At 35.9% G+C, this 20,947-nt stretch overlaps 3 protein-coding genes across 6 annotated transcripts; 1 reads left to right on the forward strand and 2 right to left on the reverse strand.

Annotated features, from left to right (window-relative positions):
• Nucleotides 1–484: 484 nt before the first annotated feature.
• LOC142530940 (serine/threonine-protein kinase PBL34-like) lies at nucleotides 485–4,715 on the reverse strand. Of its 4 annotated transcripts, none has more exons than XM_075636889.1 (6): nucleotides 4,586–4,715; nucleotides 4,000–4,302; nucleotides 2,746–3,080; nucleotides 2,225–2,647; nucleotides 1,983–2,106; nucleotides 485–1,404 (listed from the first exon to the last, which is right to left on the reverse strand). In XM_075636889.1, the coding sequence occupies exons 2-6, from the start codon at nucleotides 4,178–4,180 to the stop codon at nucleotides 920–922; spliced, it is 1,548 nt and encodes a 515-aa protein (XP_075493004.1). In that variant the 5' UTR covers nucleotides 4,181–4,302; nucleotides 4,586–4,715; the 3' UTR covers nucleotides 485–919. The 4 variants fall into 4 exon arrangements, with proteins under 4 accessions (XP_075493004.1, XP_075493020.1, XP_075492996.1 ...); XM_075636905.1 differs by lacking the exon at nucleotides 4,586–4,715 and having other exon boundaries at nucleotides 2,225–2,361; nucleotides 2,512–2,647; nucleotides 4,000–4,567; XM_075636881.1 differs by lacking the exon at nucleotides 4,586–4,715 and having other exon boundaries at nucleotides 4,000–4,572.
• A 7,319-nt stretch (nucleotides 4,716–12,034) lies between these two features.
• LOC142530963 (serine/threonine-protein phosphatase PP2A-2 catalytic subunit-like) lies at nucleotides 12,035–14,601 on the forward strand. The gene is made up of 6 exons (XM_075636917.1): nucleotides 12,035–12,587; nucleotides 12,905–13,019; nucleotides 13,273–13,381; nucleotides 13,467–13,544; nucleotides 13,918–14,109; nucleotides 14,209–14,601. The coding sequence occupies exons 1-6, from the start codon at nucleotides 12,335–12,337 to the stop codon at nucleotides 14,380–14,382; spliced, it is 921 nt and encodes a 306-aa protein (XP_075493032.1). The 5' UTR covers nucleotides 12,035–12,334; the 3' UTR covers nucleotides 14,383–14,601.
• Nucleotides 14,412–17,001, reverse strand: LOC142530931 (glycosyltransferase family 92 protein RCOM_0530710-like). The gene has a single exon (XM_075636869.1). It carries the CDS (start codon nucleotides 16,999–17,001, stop codon nucleotides 15,133–15,135), a length of 1,869 nt encoding a protein of 622 aa, XP_075492984.1. The 3' UTR covers nucleotides 14,412–15,132.
• Nucleotides 17,002–20,947: the final 3,946 nt, after the last annotated feature.

The following is a 20,947-nucleotide window of genomic DNA, read 5'->3' on the forward strand; positions in this document are numbered from 1 at the left end:
CTGGGTCTATAGAGAAAAGCGCGAAAATTGGACTTGCTGTAGCACTTAAACCCTGAGATCAAGAATTTCCGAGTAAATTAAATTATTGATGACATTTTCTTGAAGTGATGGAGCAGGAAATAAAGTAGATAATAGATTCAGGGCATTGCCCTGGTTTTGAACTCTTTGCTATCTTGGTTTTATTCTTGTATTTGATGCTGGCTTTGGTCTGTATAAATAATTCCCTCTGTTGGCACAAACTTGTCAAACCAACTTTTACGGAGTCCGCAAACGGTTACTGGTTATTCTCAAAGTTTCCTCGGTTCATCTCGCAGAGTTATTATTATATGTCCTTTTATGCTTTCATCACTGAGTGCAAGAATTGCTAAATTCTTTAATACTATGCATGACCGTGCGTACATCGATATATCAATGAATATTCCTTTCATTTATAAAACGTGATGTGTGTCTGCCTGAGTTTGTTTAATAAAATAAAACGGACGAGGAATACAAGCAAGATTCTTTCCAAGTTAAAAATGGCAGTCAAATATACACAGAATAACTGTTATCTTGAAGAGTACTGGCATTTCGAAATGCACTTTTCAATTAGTTGTTAAAACACCTAATGAATCTCAAAAAAAGGGGAAGAGTTTCATTAATGGCACATCGAAAGGAATTACATCCTCAGCATATATCGGGTCTCTATATATTTTTGCAGGACCAACCCGAGAGAGAGCAAGGCAAGATGACTTCGACTCGGTTAGCATGACATCCTCCACATGTCGGAGTTTGCCCCTCAAACATCACATCACAATAATATGTGGAGACACCGTTTTCCTATAAGCAATTTGACTGTGGACAGAGAATGTATCCAAACCGGGCGGTTGGTGGTTTAAAAGAATGGCAGAGAAACAATGAACATGTTTCCACCAACCGAATCTTATGATTTACCATTTGGTTTTGGTGAGTTTTGAGCCGACTGATGAAACGGTGAAGCCTGAGAACCAATCGGTATGGATAGTCTTCTTGGATGGTGCTGGCCGTTTCTTGAATTCGGGTTTGATCCGACCCGGTCAACTTGAACAGTTTGAAAGTGGTAAGATGAACTAGCCATGTCTTTGAGGTTTGGCAATGGCTTTAAAGCTTCAACTACTTCACTCATTAGCGGCCTAGCTTTGGGATCTCGACTAAGGCAACGAGCAGCTATTTGTGCAGCTTTCTGGGTACCTTTAACAGAAAAATGACCTTCAAGACGGGGATCTATCAGACGATAAAACTGTCTCCTTTCACCAAGATGAGGCCTAGCCCATTCTACAAGGTTATGTTCCCCATTAGGCCGGTTTCTGTCCATTGATCTTCTGCCTGTGAGCATTTCAAGAAGAACAACACCAAAGCTATACACGTCGCTTTTTGATGTAAGATGTCCTGCAACAGAAAGCGACAGAACTACATTAAATAAAAGTGAACCATTTTCCGTATCCTGAAGAAATTACGGTTTTGCATGCTTGAGTATTACTATAGGCATCAAATAATCCTTCCCACTTCTTTCTTCCCGTTCATCTATGAACTATTTATTCCCCTAGTCAAAATGTTTCTATAAAACTTCAAACACAAAACCTCAAATTCCCAAGGTGTAAATGAGTGATTCATATTCGAAATTATTGAATTTGAGCTGAACTCAAACAAGTTCGAATATTTTTTGAGACGAACTCGAGCCCAATTACTTTAATCAATAGCTTGCAAGCAGCTCGTAAGTTTTAATATTTTATTAATATAATTATACATTAAATAAACATATTTCGAAACTTTCGATTATTTAATTTCATACAATAATTAGAATGGTTTGCAAACATATTCAAATCTTTTGCGCTTAGAGCTAAAATATTTAAACAATTCGAGCTTCGAATCGAACTCGAGCTCGAATATATCTAATTCGAGTCATAAAATTTTCTTCATGTTTGCCTCAGATTCAGCTTGTTTATGTTCTAACGTGACATGTTTACCTGTCATCACATATTCCGGGGCTGCATAACCATAGGTACCCATAACACGAGTGGAAACATGAGTTTTCCCTTCATCTGGAGCATCTTTTGCAAGTCCAAAATCAGAGAGCGTGGCATTATATTCCTAGAAGAAGTTAGGACGATCAAATAAAAACCACACGCACTCAATGTTCATTAAGCAAGTACATCGAGCAAGACTGGATTTTTAGAATAATCGAGGTTCACAAGTACTGAGTCCATACAGCATTTAACAGAATGTTTGCCGTCTTAAAATCACGATAGATCACTGGCCTTTCTGCTTCTTCGTGAAGAAAAGCAAGACCCTTGGCAGCACCTAGAGCAATTTTCATCCGGATAGACCATGGAAGAGGGAGAGATCCTGCAAGAATTATAGTCGTTAGATTACCAAGAAATTGCAACGTAGCACAAAACAAATTATACATTACTCGGTTTTGAGATTTGCAACCACAGTCTACAAACAAGGAAATCAAATATAATAAGTGCAGTTGAAAAGAAACCAGATGAATACTTCTGAAAAGGTGATTCTCCAAGCTTCCTCTAGGCATGAACTCATAAACTAACAGCCTCTGATAATCTTCTATACAGTAACCGATCAATTTTACCAAATTAGGATGTACAAGGTCCCCAAGAAAATTTACCTCGGCCTGTAAAAGGATATCACACAATTTAGAAGAATCCAGCATGACGTAAGAAAATCACGAGAGGGACACTCAAGGAAAATCGAGATAAGATAGTAACCAACCAGCCATTCGTTGTGACCCTGAAGTCCATCGTGATTTAGGGTCTTGACAGCAACAGTAAGTCCTGTCCCCGGTTTGACTGGAGCTGTACCATTCTCTTCTATCCAGCCCTTAAATACACAGCCAAATCCCCCTTCTCCAAGAAGGGATTCTGGTCTAAAGTTTCTTGTTGCCAACTTGAGGTCATTGAATGCAAATTTTCGAAGCCGGGAAGAGATGTTAAATTCATCTTCAGGTTTGGATGTTGAAGAATTGGTTTCGCCATTGCTAGTGGTGGTGGATAGGATTATGGGAGCAGCTGGTTGGTCTATGCTGGTACCTTTTGTGGATTTACTTTCTGGTTAAATGCATCACAAAATAACGAAGAGAAAACCAACTTTGTACATTATGTGGAAAGTCCAAGGAGTCTTATATGATTCATTAACTATACAAAATTGGTAAACATAAATTCAAAAAAGTCAGAGATTTTATAATTGCACATAGTGCCAAATCCCCAACAGCAATACTTTCGAAGTATTAAAGCAACACTTGAAGACATGCAGCATGTCTCTCGCACTCAACTTTTCGAGCAATAGAAGTCAAGATAATTTTCATGAGTTGATTCACCTCCTAACAGAGTTTCATGTGACTGATCTAGAATCCAGCCATTTCGTGCAATTGACTGCATCCCATGACATTCAAATGCAAATATTACGAATTCCTTTTCAAAGTCTAGCAGCCTAGCTGACACTTGAGCAAGTTTTTATAAAAAAACACTTTACTAAATGGTGGTTGGAGAGGGTTATACAAATCCTCACACCTAAATATAACTCTCAAAATCTTTGACCACTCCCTCCAACTAGCAAGACAGAGTATGACACAAATATCCATTTCATGGTTGGGTTAATCAGATGCAAGTGTCACTTCAAATAATTCAGAATTCAGATGATTGTCTATCTGGTTGAGGCCGCCTCTTGTAGGCTCCTTTTTGCATAAGCCAGTTTAATTCACAACATCATATTCTCACATTTAACAAATACAAATTGCCCATATAGAAATCACACATTATCTTAACTTGTTTTAGGGGGCCAAAGCAAAACTTTCAGTTTTATTCATGTGGGACCAACAAGCCATCGCTCATCCGCTCCTTTCTATAACTTCAACATCAACAGAAATCAATTTCTATAACTTCTATATCAAGATCATATAAGCAATATGAAAGTGGACATAAAAGTAAAAATTGCGGACAAAATTATGTAAAAGGGGGAAGGGATTACCGTGAGTGCTGATACCACTAAGAGAGGTATCAACTTTAGATCTTGAAGAAATACAACTACGAATAAATCTCAACTTAATCCAGCAACCAGTCTCCTCCACACCATCAACATCACCATCTTTCTTCTTAGTCCCCTTTGATTCCCAAGACTTCACCTTTACGCCATCTCCCTTTAGCCCCATCTTCTAAAACCTAATAACCATGAAAATATATCCAGATATCCTACCACCGAGCCTCTTGATTATTTATGCCAAACAGGCCCTCGATTCCTGTTCAATTACCTCTAAAATCCCTTCAAAATCACCTACAGTAACTCAAATTTATTTCAGGAAAAAAAAAGTCAAATATAACAGAGGAGAGTTGTTCCATTTCATCAAATTTAAGTAAAGACAGAGAGAAAATCTACAGATCACATGCTTGAACTTCAAATAAAAAATTATCGCTCCCTGAAATTGTGTAACGTTGAAAGGTGGAATCAGATAATTATACCACCCGTTCAAAAAGTAAAACAATCGCTATGCGCACACCACCCATAAACGTCCCTCTTTGAAAAGATTTCGAAATCCAACAAGACTGTATTTGCTGACCAGTTCAATGCTCAAGAAAATAATGTAGACATCCATCCGCCCGCCACATGTATTCAATCATAAAAAATAAAGTTCCAGTATATTATGTTTTATCATGAGGGGAGAAAAAAGTATGTATGGTATAATTTACCGAATAGAATTATCAATCAGCTCTTTCCTTTTTTAAAATAGAATCTAAGACTAAATAAAGGTTAAAATTATTTTATAGTGGGGTAAAATGGGAAAGACAAAATATGTGTGGAGTTACGAGGGAATGGAAACGGGAAAACGTGGGCAACTCGGGCAGGTGGTTTTGGTTATATTCATTGTGTGTTGACTTCATAAATCGTGTTTCTTAGTCTATGCGATTACCAGCTTAATTAGCTTATCATATATAAACCCAAGCAGTTATTCATTAACATATTATCAGATGGCTCAGGTTGCGATCTCGTTTTTCTGGCAGGGATATTGCAATTTTTTCGCATCTCGTTGCTGATTCTGCTCTCTTGTTGCATATTTGGAGTTCACGATTGAGATCGAGACTTTGCCTTGATCGAGTGCTACTGCGATTGAGATCTATTGTCTGCATTCCACTCTGCTTCAGTTTTTTTTTTTTTTTTGTGCTAATTTGACATCAGCGAGCTTTAATTCATGAATCAATGGCAACTGACAACAATTTCAACGATCCAATGTTCATTCACCCAACCCAAACTCCAGGTATGAACATTGTTAATGAGCAATTGACTGGAGTTGAAAATTACGGCGTGTGGAGTCGAGTTTATTACTCTGCGTGCGAAGAACAAAATAGCCTTCATTGATGGTACTTGAAAACGTCATGCCGCTAATCATGTTACCTTGAATCAATGGGAAAGGTGTGATGCATTTGTTCTATCATGGATTATGAATGCAGTATATAAGGAACCTTTATGGGGATTGTCTATTCTGTTGACTCGTCTGTGGTTTGGTCGGACTTTAAGGAACAATTTGACAAAGTTAATGATTCTCGAATTTTTTGCATTTCACCGAGAGATGGGACGTTTAACTCAAGGTAATAGCACTATGTCTGCGTATTATTGCAAACTCAAGCAATAGTGGGATCATGGTTCGCCGAAACGGGAACGGAACGGCCGGAACGGGTGTTCCGAAACCGGAACGTCAGCAACCTTGACGAGGTTCCGGAGTGGGTAGGTTGATGGCTTGTATCGGCGATGACCGAAAACGGGGATATAACTGTGGAACGGAACCGGAACGCAATTCGCGACGGTTTTGTTTTGAACTGTCGCTACTAGCGACGGTTTTATGTATGTAGCGACGATTTTTATTCAACCGTCGCCGATTTACATCGGCGAATCGGCGACGGGTTTAATAAAACTGTCGCTATAGTTAGCGACGGTTTGAATAAACCCGTCGCCAAATTAAAATCTGCGACGGTTGAATAAAAACCGTCGCTAAATTTAGCGACGATTTTTCATAAAACCGTCGCAAATTCGAATCAGCGACGGATTTAATAATGCACGTATCTTAGCTTTCTAGTATAAATAATGCAATTGTAGGTCCTATTGCACGGCGTATCTTTGCTTTGTAGTACAAATAATGCAATTTTGAGCACATGCATTGTTTGGATAAAACCGTCGCCAAATTAAATTTCTTATTTACATCAAATAATCTATTTAAATGATATTTATTTTAATTTTTATATTTCTAAATATTTTCCAAAATTTTTAATTTTTATATATTTATAATATTTTTTTTAAATACACGTTCCGCGACCGTTCCGCGAAATTTCATTGTAACTGGAACGGTAGCATCCGTTCCGATCTCCGCGACGGCGACAGCGAACCATGAGTGGGATGGATATGCTTCCTTGGTCATCCTTCCATCATGCGAATGTGATACAGCCGTACATACCTCGAACATGACCAGCAACAGAAATTATTGCAGTTTTTGATGGGCTTGGATGACAGTTACTTACAAGTCACATGTGCGGAATCAGAGTTTGCTGATGACGTCATTACCTACTATTGGTCAGGCATTCTCCTTAGTTTCACAAGAGGAGTCACATAAGTCTCTTTCTTCTGTTACACCACCTGCATCTATATTCCATTCGACGCAACATAGGGTTGAAGAATCAAAGAAGGATGTGCTTCAGTGTGAACATTGTCATTGGAATTAGCACACTAAGGCAAACTGCTATAAATTGATAGGCAAAAGATCTCCTTGTTGCATGCTTCTAAGTCCTTGCATGATTCCTCTACTGTCGTCCGACTGCCAAATGGTAGCAGATTTCCAGTTAATCAAAAGTGTTATGTAGTCATCTCAAACACCATCACCCTTTCCAATGTCCTATATGTTCCCAACTTTCACTTCAACCTTTATTATCTCCCAATTCTCAAAGTCTCATAAATGTTTTTTCCTGTTTTTTCCTTTTTCCTTTTTATTTTTCAAGACCTCAGCAATGGAAAGATAATGAGGATTGGTAGAGAACATGTCATTTATCACCTTACCATCAATCTGTCACATATCTCTCCTCCAGGCATTACACCATCTATATCTCATACTTAACCTTCGCTTTGTTTTTATCCACCTCGACTCCCATTGATATACCAGAAATCCCAAAAAATTCTCTTCTTTCACGCCAAGAAAATACAATCATCCACAGAACACAAATTATGCGCAGATATAAACTTGCGGCAAGCTATATTTCAATTCGCCGCATGAGATATTTTAACTTTTGATTGATTGTCAAGAATTATTTGGTCCCTGAGCCACCAGCTTCAAGTGAAGGCTTGGTAAAACAGGATTTTGTTACGCAAGAAAACAATGTTAATATGTCAACTATAATCTACAAACTTTATAAATTCAAACGCTGTGGAGAAATCGAAATTTGTTTCTACATAGTATTACGAGGAAGACGGTTTTCTAGCATTTGTGAACCATTAGAACTACAAAAATTTGGGACACCGAAGAAACTGGAACAAAACATGAATGAAAGAAAATAGAAGTACAACAGATACGCCGCGGAGAATTGTACCGGCTAGCTCAAACAATTTACAAGGTACCAAAAAATATCTCCAGTTCGTGATTCAAATGTGGAATCTTTCTATACTGTCATATCATGTTGCAGCATAAGGGTTTTCCTTGAGTTTGCAATTTTTTCCATAGGCAAGTCATTTGTTTCGTAGATTGATAATGTGCAGTATGATAATCTTCAATGCATCCAAACTGACAAAACTTGGAGCTATGCACGTATTCCACGTCTTTCGAGCCATTAAACTGCTCTACCCACATTCCCATGCTAACATCTTCCATCTTGAACAACTGATTCATGGTTTAAAAAAAATAATCAAACAAGGGCTTGTTTTCCCAGTAAAAACAACATAACAAGGCGGAATGACGCACTCTTAGTTTGCGCAACTCAAACTCAGTAACGATATTGATAAGAATCACAAGGATGATCCCGTAATATCAGCCAAAGAATATGGAAAGATTTCAAATTTGCAAGATTGTCTCAATTACACACCTTAATATTAGGGATTGAATATATCACTCTCAATAGTCTAAATTTAGCTTTATGTACGTTAGTTTATTCATTATATAAACTTTTGTATGCTGTAGTAAATGATTTGAAGGAAATAATAAAATAATCAACCTTTCTTCATTGTCTCTCCTTTCTCAAATTCAATAGATATAACGTGCTATGTCAGATGACACAATATAACCAGGTCCATTTGCATATGGTGGATAGACTTCTTCCGGCCATTCCTGAAGGTCCCCAAGAAGACGATACAAGTGATCATAATGAGAACACAATATGTTTTCAATAATGAAATAATAAACTCAAGGGCATAAAACATTTGTGTCATGCAATTCCAGTTTTTTTGGCATCATTCCCCTTGACCCAAATAGCTATGAGGCAAAGTTGCAGGACTTCTGCAAGATGATTGTAATGAACTCAATGATATGTAGTCTTGAATTGTTAGTACGTGAGTAGCGATAGATTAGGGGTGTTGTGCTACCATAACATATTTAGTTTAATTAAATCGACGAAACTTGATTTATCAATTATAGTTATCTCGATTGTTCGATTTCAAGATTAATTGTTTTCACAAAACGAAAATCCTATTTTTAATCAATATGGAACGATGTCGTACCTAGTTGATTGTTAGTAAGTTTTGACTGAATGTCGAGTTTGGTCAATTAAACTGGAAAAACACAAAGATTAGCGGCTATCCATATAATTCTAAGGTTGATTGCTTGTAACTGTATGAATAAATAATATGTTAGCCGATGACCAATGATACAATTGAATAATGGAAATCCCTTGAATCAGAGCTTGATAATATTAAATTTTACATTTCATTAGTTATACCTCTTGATTATTTATTTCTTCTTGCATGCTAAATTAGTTATAATATTTTATTTAGTTTTCATCGCTTATTATAGCAACGGTTTATATGTAAACCGTCGCTACAGGAAGCGATGGTCTTCTTAAAGAAACAGTCGATATATTAACGACGGTTTATAGGTCCGTCACGGGAGGCCGCGTCGCCTTCTATAGCGACGGTTTATCAAGAACCGTCGTTAATATAGCTATTGTTTCTTTAAGAAGACTGTCGCTTCCTGTAGCGACGGTTTAGACATAAACCGTCGCTTTTTATAGCGACGGTTTAGTCAGCAACCGTCGCTATAATAAGCGACGATATTGTAAAAACCGTCGCTATAATAAGCGACGGTTTTAGAGGTTTTCTCTAAAACCGTCGCTATAATAAGCGACGTTATTTTTTAAAAACCCGTAGATAATGATGAAGCGACGGTTATTAAACAAAATACTACGCAAAATTTCATAAATAAAAATACTACGCAAAAAAATAAAATAAAATTTTTTATTTTAGAAAACGCTTTAAAAACGTGACGTGCGCGAAGATATGGAGATCTACGGTACGTTGGAAGATCACACCGACGAGCAAATCTACGAAATTAATACGAAAAAATGTTAGTACAAAATAAACAAAACCGAAACTTTGAAAAAATCGACAGATTTTCGCTACTACAAGAAAAAAAAGGCGAAAAGCGTTGAAAAAAATGTTCGCGAACCTCGGTATATATAGAACCATAGCGACGGTGTTTGCAAAAACCGTGGCCAGTAGCGACGGTTCTGAAATAAACAGTCGCAAATAGCTACAGTTTTATAAAACCGTCGCCGATCTAGATCGACTACGGTTTCAAGAACCGTCGCTATTAGCGACAGTAAGACGGTTGATAACTGTTGTCGCTAATTTCGCGACAGTTATTGTGAACCGGCTATATTCAACGACGGTTTTGACTTTGGCGAATGAAAAAATTCATAGCGACGGTTTGTAAAAAAATCGTCGCTATTGACGACGGTTTTGATTTAAACCGTCACTCATAGCGACCGTTTATGTAAAACTGTCGCTATTAGAAATTGGCGATAGTTTGTCCAAACCGTCGCTATGTGCAACGGTTGTTAAAACCGTCGCAAAAAACGACAGTTTCAAAAAGCTGCCGCCAAATATTGCGACTATCTACTTTTATACCGTCGCACATGGCAACGGGTAAAAAAACCGTCGCCTAATAGGGCGACGGATATTATTATAAACGTCGCCAAAGGCGATAGTCAAAAAACCCGTCGTACAAAATGGCGACGGGTTTGTTCGAATAGTCGCAAAATAGCGACGGTTGTGAATAAACTGTTGCTATGTTTACTAGACGACGGTTTCATCAAAAACCGTTGCTACGAAAGCGACGGTTTGTCATAAACCGTCGCTGTTTGAGCGACGGTTTATTAAAAACCGTCGCTATTCCACCTGTTTTTTTGTAGTGTCAGCGACAACACATCATTGATAATAAAACATTTAGTTTGTCAAACAACGTAACATATTCAAGATATAATTGTTGAAGTTTTATACAAGAATTCATCAAGTAAGTTAAAACTTACTCTTTAACTTCTTCAAACTCACAAATACTCGAAAATCTTTTTATATTATTTAAATTGTTCAATGAATTTAAAGAGAAAACCAAGTTTGATAAATTATAATAATAAAAAATAATTCAAATTAGTTTTTTTTTATTTAATTAATATTGGGCCAATTTTTTTTTAATTTTTGTTTCGATTGTCCACCAACTCTATATATATAATAAAAAATTTTTGGGTGGTCTCCATGGCCAGGTCGGGCGAGTGCGCGATGCTTAGAACCAAAATATGGCAAAATTTCTCAGTTGTTTAGTTTACATTTTACTGCTCCGGCTGATACAGTATAATTTATATTATAAATAATGTGCTTGCATTTTCCCTTGACAATATTTAAAATAAACCATTAAATTTAATTAAATCAACAAAATATGTTTACAGATGAACACTTGTAAATTTAATGAATTCAGAAATGTGATGATTGGGCATGCAGCTCAGCTCAGGTGTATCTTGCCCATTGTAATTAATTTTTATGAAAAATGTTGTATATACCCGGTTACACGTTAATTTGAAATTACAAAAGTTTGCAATTTTTTAAAGAAAATATCCATAATATTTTTTTAAACATTTACAAAAACTACGTAAATATGAAAAATCAAGATTTGATATTGTGTTTTGAAAGAATGCGAAGCGTAAATTAAATGGATATGTTTCCGATGGATGATCAGGGATTGATTATAAGGATCATCCAGTATTTGTCTTTGTATGGACAATCGTTTATTTGTTTATGGTTATAATACGTGTGTCGTAATTTTAGAGTGGAGAGGAGACACAAGCAAGCGACCAAGAGCTGATCGCCCTCGAGATAAAATAAAATAAAATAAATTTGCTTTAGTTACATTTTACTTTAAATTTTTTCCTTTAAAATTAAATAAAATTTTGTTAGTATGTTAGTTCCTTTCTATATCATCATGCATGGTTAAGCAACTTATGTATCCATTAGAGTCAACATACCTAAACAAGCAAAAGTACTATAGTTGCGACGCTATTTTCTTGCCCTAATTCGTCGGAACAAAGCACTAAAATAGAGCAATTAGTTGGACATGGCCTAAAAGCTTCTCCACTCGGACGCCATGTTCCAGAAACATAAAATCAAACCAAATAAAATTAGACGGTGTATCGATTTCAACTTTTGTGTTTAACATTACAAATTTGAAAAAAAAAATAAAAATCTAGTCAATTTCATGAGAAAAATTTCATACTCGATTCGACACATGAAAAATATTGTTTTTTTTATATAAAAAATTAGTAAAACTGTCTCACATAATCTTCCATCTAAATTTGAACATGTTCGGTCAAGATTAAAAAAGGTATTTAATTTTTAAGAGAAGATAAAGTTCAAATGAAACTCTTTTCACCTTCTCGATCATCTTAATTTTGATTAATTTAATGAAATATGAATTGAGAGTTGCCTTTTTTTAAAAAAAAAAAATATATAAATTAATTTAATAATAAAAATAATATTATAATGTAGATTTGAGCTTCATCTGCTATCCATCCATCCATCTCAGAGAGTCACAGTTTGTTTCTTCTTCAATCTTCATCCATACGTACATACACAATACCCCATCTTTATTCTTCTATCTCTGGGTATCATGGCTAGATTTAGATTTAGGGCAAGGAGGATTGCAAACAGATCTATGGTGATCTGGTGGTGGCTCTATTGATTTCATATTTCGGATAATTCTAATTTTGAATTCCAACAGATCCAAGGGTTTGGTTTCAGTTTGAGATTCAAACAACAGGAATAGAGTTTGGATTTTTTCTTATCCGGAATTAAAATGCCGGGTCATGGGGATTTGGATAGACAGATAGAACAATTGATGGAGTGCAAGCCGCTATCGGAGGCGGAGGTCAAGGCTCTGTGCGATCAAGCGAGAGCGATTTTAGTAGAGGAATGGAACGTGCAGCCGGTGAAATGTCCCGTCACTGTTTGTGGGGATATTCACGGCCAGTTTTATGATCTGATCGAGCTCTTTAGGATAGGAGGAAATGCTCCCGATACGAATTACCTCTTTATGGGAGATTACGTCGGTGAGTTGCTAAGAAAGGATGCTTTTGGTCCGATTATGAACTGAGGATTATAATGTTCTTGCATAGATCGTGCATGTGCTTATTGTCCTTGGAGTTACTTTACTCTATACCTCATAGTTGTGGGAAATTAGAACGTTGATTTGTTTAGGTATTATGTAGCTAAGATTACTCTGCAGTCTGCGCCAGAACCTTTCAGTTGCTTTATGTGATATATTTTTTCGTGTTAGATTATATTTCCCTTTTTCTTTTTATGTATTTTAATTGGATTGGTGGAAAGAGTTTCGTATCATGCCACTAAATCTTTTCATGTAATGCAGACCGTGGGTACTACTCGGTGGAGACTGTTACACTTTTAGTGGCTTTGAAGGTTCGTTACAGAGATAGAATTACAATTCTTAGAGGGAATCATGAAAGTCGGCAAATCACTCAAGTGTAAGACCCTTCTCTCTCTGGAGTGGTGTGCATATACTGATAAAAGCACTTTGAAGGTGCATCAAATATTAAATTGATCAATGGTGTGGTGTTTTGAAATGTATCAAAGTTTTTTGCTTCTTAAACACTGAAGATATCTTTGATAGAAGGAACTTTTATTTCAGATGTTTTAAGCATTCCAAGTTTTGAAATAGTGTATGTGTACTCATTAGTCAGTCTCCTGATTTATTAATTTACCACTTGTGCATGCCAGTTATGGATTCTATGATGAATGCTTGAGGAAGTACGGCAATGCTAATGTGTGGAAGTATTTCACTGATCTTTTCGATTATCTACCCTTAACAGCACTTATTGAGAGTCAGGTGTGGATGATAAGTAGGCAATCCAGTTTATTTTATTTGTCAATGGAGTTATTTTATTGTATGATGCCTTGTATTGCCCTTGTAGATATTCTGTTTGCATGGAGGTCTTTCACCGTCTCTTGATGCCTTAGACAATATCCGAGCTTTGGACCGTATACAGGAGGTATGTATTATTAATTTTATTGTTATTTAGCGTTTTAAATATGCTTCATTTCACATTTATTTTACTTCTTTTTTAATATTTTTTTTCTTTTTATGTGTGAGTTGATGTGATGTGTGGGTTCTTTATATCTTTCCAATTTTATGCTTTGGGCTTATGGTGACTGAGTTTTTTACAATCTATCTGCTTGTATTGTTTCATTCTTAGGTAAAAGTGAGCTTTGAATGTGTCTTTTCTCAACATTTTGGCTCTGTTGCTTTGTTATTTGTTATAAATTTATAGCGCTTAGCCATCAAACAATAGGGTTTCAACTCAGATAGAATGGCTTATTGTTAGACATTATGTTTTATCAACTGTATTATTGATGAACTTGTAGGTTCCGCACGAAGGACCAATGTGTGATCTCTTGTGGTCTGATCCAGATGATCGATGTGGCTGGGGCATATCACCACGTGGAGCTGGCTACACTTTTGGACAGGATATAGCGGCTCAGTTCAACCATACCAATGGCCTAACACTAATTTCCAGAGCCCACCAGCTAGTCATGGAGGGTTTCAATTGGTGTCAGGTTAGTCATACAATCTAATCTAAACATATAAGTGTGCATCTCCCCTCGGTCCAAATGTCATTTCAATATTGATATCGACTTGTATTAATTGATTCGTAGGATAAGAACGTGGTGACAGTTTTTAGTGCTCCAAACTATTGTTATCGTTGTGGGAACATGGCTGCTATACTGGAAATTGGGGAGAACATGGAGCAAAACTTCCTTCAGTTTGACCCAGCTCCTCGGCAGATTGAACCAGATGCAACACGCAAGACTCCAGATTATTTCTTGTGAACCCATGACCCTCTGCCGACTTGTTGCTTTAATTCTTTTGTTTTCAAGTTTTGCTCTTCTACTGAATTTGTTTTATATGCTCGAGATTTTAGCCAGAGAACTGGAGGCGGGGAGGTCTTTTTCCTTGTATATTTTTTTCCAGCGAATAGGAACGAAGATGACGGGTGATATAACGTGTTCAGTAATTTAAAATGTTGTAGGATGCAATTTTCCAATTTATCCAGGTGATTGGTACTCGAACAAAATTTCATGGAACTGAATAGTCGTGCCCATGAACTTGGCTTCTAAAAATTTAAAATTGTAGAGAATGAAATCTTTTTAGGTTGTCTTTGGAGTAAATTCCTCTTCTGATTAAATATTGCTATCTTTTCTACCATCAGCTACACTGAGCTTAATATCATACAGAACTACTGGCGAATTGTGATTTATTTTGTAGAATGCATTTCATTCCACCATGTCGAGTGGAATCACATTTATGTTTGAAAAAGTACCGATTGAGCTAAATGTTTTCAAATGGCAAGACAAGGGGCTTCAAAACCTTAAAATTAGTAAATCATTCCACAAGCATAGGACCAAAGAAATCATGTCATGTCCTCGCCAGAAACAAAAACCAAATGAAATCCCTGTGTCTGAATCTATGTCTTTTTTAAATCCTCTATTCACAGAAAAGAACGAAGAGTGGAGATCCATAATTGTAAAAATCAAAGAATCATTGCTATGGTGTACTTTCTTCTTTACAACGCACGTACGTCACAGAGAATGCGTCTCCCATGGCAGCAAACCACTCCAAAGATCAGCCATAGTGGCCATAACAAAGTCTCTAAGTCCTGTATCCCAAACCTCACAAAACTTTTTAGCCCAATTTGGCGGTTCAATAGCCTCTGTTCCCAATCCAGGTACCCTGTCTCTCGAACCTTCGTTTTGGTTTTGTTGCCAATCTGCAACATACGTAGCAACTCTTCTGTGAAACTTTGTTCTAAACACTTCCCACACCTGATATTTGTAATGATTAATCACAACAGTGCTCTGAGGCAAATTCAGGTACTTAAATCCCTTTTTAAGGTGGAAATGGTGCACCACATTGAGCAGGGTAATATGTAGTGCATCTGGTCTAACGATTGATTTATGCCTTTCAGGGCTCTGGAGGCGGCAGGTGTAACCCACCATAACTCCCTTTGGGGGTGGTGAATTCAAACCTGATGGTCCAAAACTATGGCAAGAAGTTCTGATTTCTGCGACTGTCTTCGATGATGATGATATATTAGCTACCAAGTTGCGTAGCGAATTCTGAGTTGCATGACCTACTGTCCTGAACCTTCGGTGTCCAGGAGATGTAAACGGTAAATAAAAATACTCATCCACATCCATGAATGAAACCCAACGGCATTCATCCTTCGCAGTGAGAGCACAGTGAGAGAATCCTGCTTCTTGTGTCTTGATCCATGGCCATACATGTCGGGTTAGATTATAATTCTCTTGATCAAGTTCTCTTATGACTTCATCAGTTCTATCATCACTGTCGTTATCGTATATGAACCATCTTTCAACTCCAAGCCAAGCATGATACAAAATCCATTCACGGATGGTCGATGCCTGGTTCCACACCATTGTACACACACAAAGCTCGTATTTTCCTTTAATCCTCTTCTTACTTACCAACCCAGATATGAAAATATTGGCAACAGATGGCATGAGTACACGCTCATAAGCTCCCCCATGCAGACGGGGAGTCACTCCAACAGTTACTCGGACTCCCTGAGCCTTATCATGGTTGCCTTTTAGGCTTATAGGCAATGAACATCTTAAAACCTCCTGAGCAGCAGATAAAGCCTTAGTAGTGATAGTAAACATTTCATTTCTTTCCCATTTCCCTAATCTAAAATGGCAACTAAACTGACTCGAGTGCGATTCCCTATCCGGCCTCAAGTTCAATCCTTTCACGAACACAACAGCAGAGTCCCCGTCCACTGTGGCTGCATATACCACATTTTCCCAAGAATTAACAGTCTGATTTTTCACCCAAAACTCATTTCTTTCCCCCAAGATTTCAATTTTATAGCGCGACATCAGATTTACAACAGCTGAATAATCTACTGAAGGAAGAGGACACCTCACAACCAACCTGAACTCTTCGTATACATCTACAGACAGCACCTTTTGCTTAGTTAATACAACCTTATTCTTCCCACCAAAACTCCCTTTCCTGTACCTTTGCACTACATTTTTACTATAATAAACACATTCTAATTCATCAGCAACACTCTTCTCTTTCAACAAATCTCTCTCTCCACCACTCAACAGCAGCGAAATATGATCAGGGAACAAAACCCGGTTCTCTATTTTTAATGGAAACAAAAAACTTCTAAAATCTTGGGCCGATTTAGCAGTATTTCTTGAACTAGAAGAAGACAGTAGTGATAAGCCTGAAACCACTAAAACCGGCCTAAAAGCAGAAGAATCTGAGGGAACCATATTGGATAAAAGATAAAGAAAGGTGAGAAAGCTTAAGCATAATATAGAAAATCTCACAGACAAAAAGCAAACAGGAACACTGAACGATGTATAAGATTGTCTGCTGAAGAACCGTTTTCTCTTGCGGCGTTGATCTGGGGAATCCATTTTCTGTTTGAAGGTAATTTTGTTAAGATTTTGTGTTAATAAGAATTAACAACACATAATGTAGTGCCGACAATGATTGTGTTATTTAAATCTAACCTTTCAAGGTTTCATTCTTCTGCAGAATGACTGGTGAATGTCGGGAGAAGAAAAGGTGAAGTTTTTGGGCAGTGGAACCATTTCGTCAAGTTGAGAAATTTTATGGGAGGTCTTATTTTCATTGTATTTGGTACATTTCTAAAAAAATAAAATTTTTTCCACGTATTATTTTATATGCACAATCACGTACTGCCGCTGGTTGAATCGCCAGATTTAACCTTTTTTTTAAGACAAATTTATGAATTTTATCGATACATAGATCATAATTTATATAAATAAAACATATTAAAAATAAATAATTATCAATTTATGATCATCGATATTAAGTCATCAAAATAATATCAAAACAAATAAAATAATAATATTGATAGTAAAATATAACTCATAATATTTAATTTAAATAATATTTAACACAGTTTTTTTATCTTTTATTTTTAGAATTATATATCACAGCTAATTTTTGACATCGGAATCTATCTTTTGTAGACTAACATTGATGACAATTAATTTCTTATTAAATACAATTTTAAAATAATAAATAAATCAACGTATGTAATGAAATACACATTAAAATAATATTTTATAGTAAATATCAAATAAAATCATACAATAATTAAAAATTAAATTTTAAACTATTTATATCATTTTCACCATTAAATTTTGAAATATAATCAAAAAATAAACTTTCATAAAAAATATTATTTTTTTGTATTTATTGAATTAGTTAGTTTGATTTCAAAATAATTAAATAAAGATATTAAAATACCACATGTAAAAGCTTTAATACTTCGACAAGTGATAATCAATGATCACTATAATTGTATTTATTATAATGATTATGTTATTTATTATTTTTACAGTAGAAATTAATTTATATGTCTTTTGATTGCTCATTAATATTGTTTTTCATGCATCACATATTTAATGTTTTGATTTATGATTGATTTTGACGATAAAATGCATGTAATTTTTTAGTTATACAATTTAATAAAATAATACCTATAATATATACATTTGTTATAGATAATTTTTTCATATATTTTTCGAAATTTTACTATATTTTAAAATCAAAATCAAAATTATATATACTACATCATAAATTTTCATATAGATAGTTCTTCTCTCACTTGATAGAAAAAATGGATGCGAATGCATATTTTTTTTTTCAATCGAGTAGTTTTCATATCGGGAAAATTGTTCATAACTTCCCAAACCCAAACTCAACTTTACCCAAACTCCCTACACATCAAAAACTTTCTTTAAACTCCCTAATACCCTAAAATGGACAAAAATACCCTTATTCCTATTTTAAGTTTAATTGATCCTCGCGCTTCTCAAATGGTATCAGAGCGAAAGGTTGATTTATTTCAAACACAAATTTTATTATTAATAGTAACTAATTGTATGAGAAGAAGAATTTTGAAAAAATCATGAATCCGAACTTAGGTTCGAGAAAAATAATTTACAAGATCTATTCCAATACTTTGAAATATACACAAGTTTATTTAACTATTGTTAGATATCAGAAGCAGAAAGGGATGCTACGGTACCCTCAGGTAAAAATTCAGGTAAACTTATGATTCAAGCAAATAAGTTTCTGGAAATAGTACCTGACTCCTCTAAGCTCTCTTTAGATCTTAGAGAAATCCATAAGACAGTACAAAATTATGGCAATATGCTATACTTTGTACCTCAACGAGTTGAAGAAATCCTTAAAAACCAGGAAGAAATTCTTGGAATATTAAAGGATATTCAAACAAGAATTCAAAAACTAGAACAACAATCAGGTTCTAGTAAAAGAACTTCAGGAGGATGGTTACCACTATCATTTGGTACCGAACCTTTGTTACATCAACAAGGGAAGGCCAGAGTGGTGTTAAAATCATTGACTGAAGAAGAAAAGATGATCAATCTAATTAAATCTGTTTCAGAAAAGAAATTTATCTGATGACAACTTTAGAAAGGATTGGTCTGGAGGATCTACAAGAGCTTGCGAAATCTTTTGCAAATATCAAAGTTGTAAGATCTAAAGATGAACACATCAGGAGGTGAAATACCTGCTATAACCTGGTCATCTACTCAGGAACCACCAAGGGAAAGTGTGGGATCTCAGAATGTTAACATGAGAGAATCCCAATCTGATTTCCATACTGATGGAGGATCACACCCAGCGGGTACAAGGACAAGGAGAAGTCAAATTTCCTTGCACCAAACACCCTATGGGAAGACTGTTTTAGATCCGATACATCCTTATGTGGTTATGCTTAACCTTGATGTATTAGATTTTAAAAACAGAGAAGATCTCATAGATGATTGGACGTCTGCTATGAGAATCGCAGCAGGTACACTTGATCTCAACAAAGAAGGATTCATTAAACTCTTAGAAATGAGTCTTATGGGATCAGCGAAAATTGCTTGGGACATGACTTCATTAGAAATGAAAGAGTCAGTCCTGACCGGAGAATCTCTAAGCGAGATAGCCGAAAAAATGGCTACCCTATTTAAAGCACAATTTATAAGGGTAGACTATTTTAATAGTCAAGATACAGAGAAGAGGAAGAAATATACTCAAGCTCTGTATAGTCTTGAATTACACGATATATGTTTGGTAGATGAATACATTATGTTATTCACTAAATATCGATGGAATTCAGGAGTCGAAGAAGATATAGCTATGCAGCTTTTCTTCGTAAAAATGTCAAGCCCTTGGAGAGAAATGCTCATAAGGGAATATGTACCTGGTAATCCAGGTACGTTGGCAAAAAGAGCCTCTTTCCTTAAAGGAAAGTTGGCAGAATGGTGTCACATGGCAGCATTACAAAAGAATTACAAACGATTAAGGGGTATCAACAAAAGAACTCCTTTATGTTGTAAGAAAAATGATATTCCAACAATTATTGGAAGCAAACCACAGAAGCATAAGAGGAAAAGTTTTAGGACTCATCCTTATGCTAGAAGTGGAAGAAGTTCTTGGAAGCCAAGAACTGTATGGTCTAGACAGAAAGCCAGATCTTATAAATCTAGACAAAGAAGCGGACCATCAAGAAGTAGGATATCATCCCAAGCATCGAGTACCTCTCGAAGCACATGAAGAACACCTACGAAGAAAATTTTCAGAAGAGCTCATACTCGAGCAAATGAAAGTTTCAAGGAATGTAATTGCTGGACATGTGGAACAAGAGGTCATATCTCGACCAATTGTCCAGAAAATGAAAAAAAAGGTATTAAACGCTTCGATCCAACCCCGGATATTGAAGAAGCAGTTTATTACCAAGATCTTATTCAAGTATACCGATTTGAGGACATTGCCTCAGATGAGAGTATATATGAAGAAGAAGAAGTTCTGAGTCAAGAAGAATCCGATGGAACTGAATCGGAATCTAACTGAGGACGAAGTGTTTCGACACGAAACACATGAAGATATGTCTGAATTCTTTAGCCAAACAACGATATCTCATAATATGGTCCAAAGGATTATGAGAGAAAATCCTAGTCTACAGAGATATCAAGGATTCTCTGCAGGACAAGTAAAAAAATTCTTAGGAAGTCTTGGCCTAAGAAATAGAAAGCATCATCTAATCTTTAAAGTTTCTAGAAGGGAAATGACAATCCCTATGGAACTTACAGGCAATAGAATGGAGATGCAGTTAATTCCTTCCGAAGAAATTAAGGAGGAATTACAAAAAATCAAGATATAAGTAGCAAGGACTATGTCCTGGATTCATATTGTAGCAATCCAGATTATGATAAAGGCTACTTTCAAAGAAAGGATAGATTCACCTATTGATATTGCTATATGCGATAAAAGAATGGAGAATCTACAAGATTCAGTACTGGAAACAATCTCAGG

Source organism: Primulina tabacum, chromosome 2 (assembly GCF_025594145.1).
Source record: "Primulina tabacum isolate GXHZ01 chromosome 2, ASM2559414v2, whole genome shotgun sequence".
Lineage (NCBI taxonomy): Eukaryota > Viridiplantae > Streptophyta > Magnoliopsida > Lamiales > Gesneriaceae > Primulina > Primulina tabacum.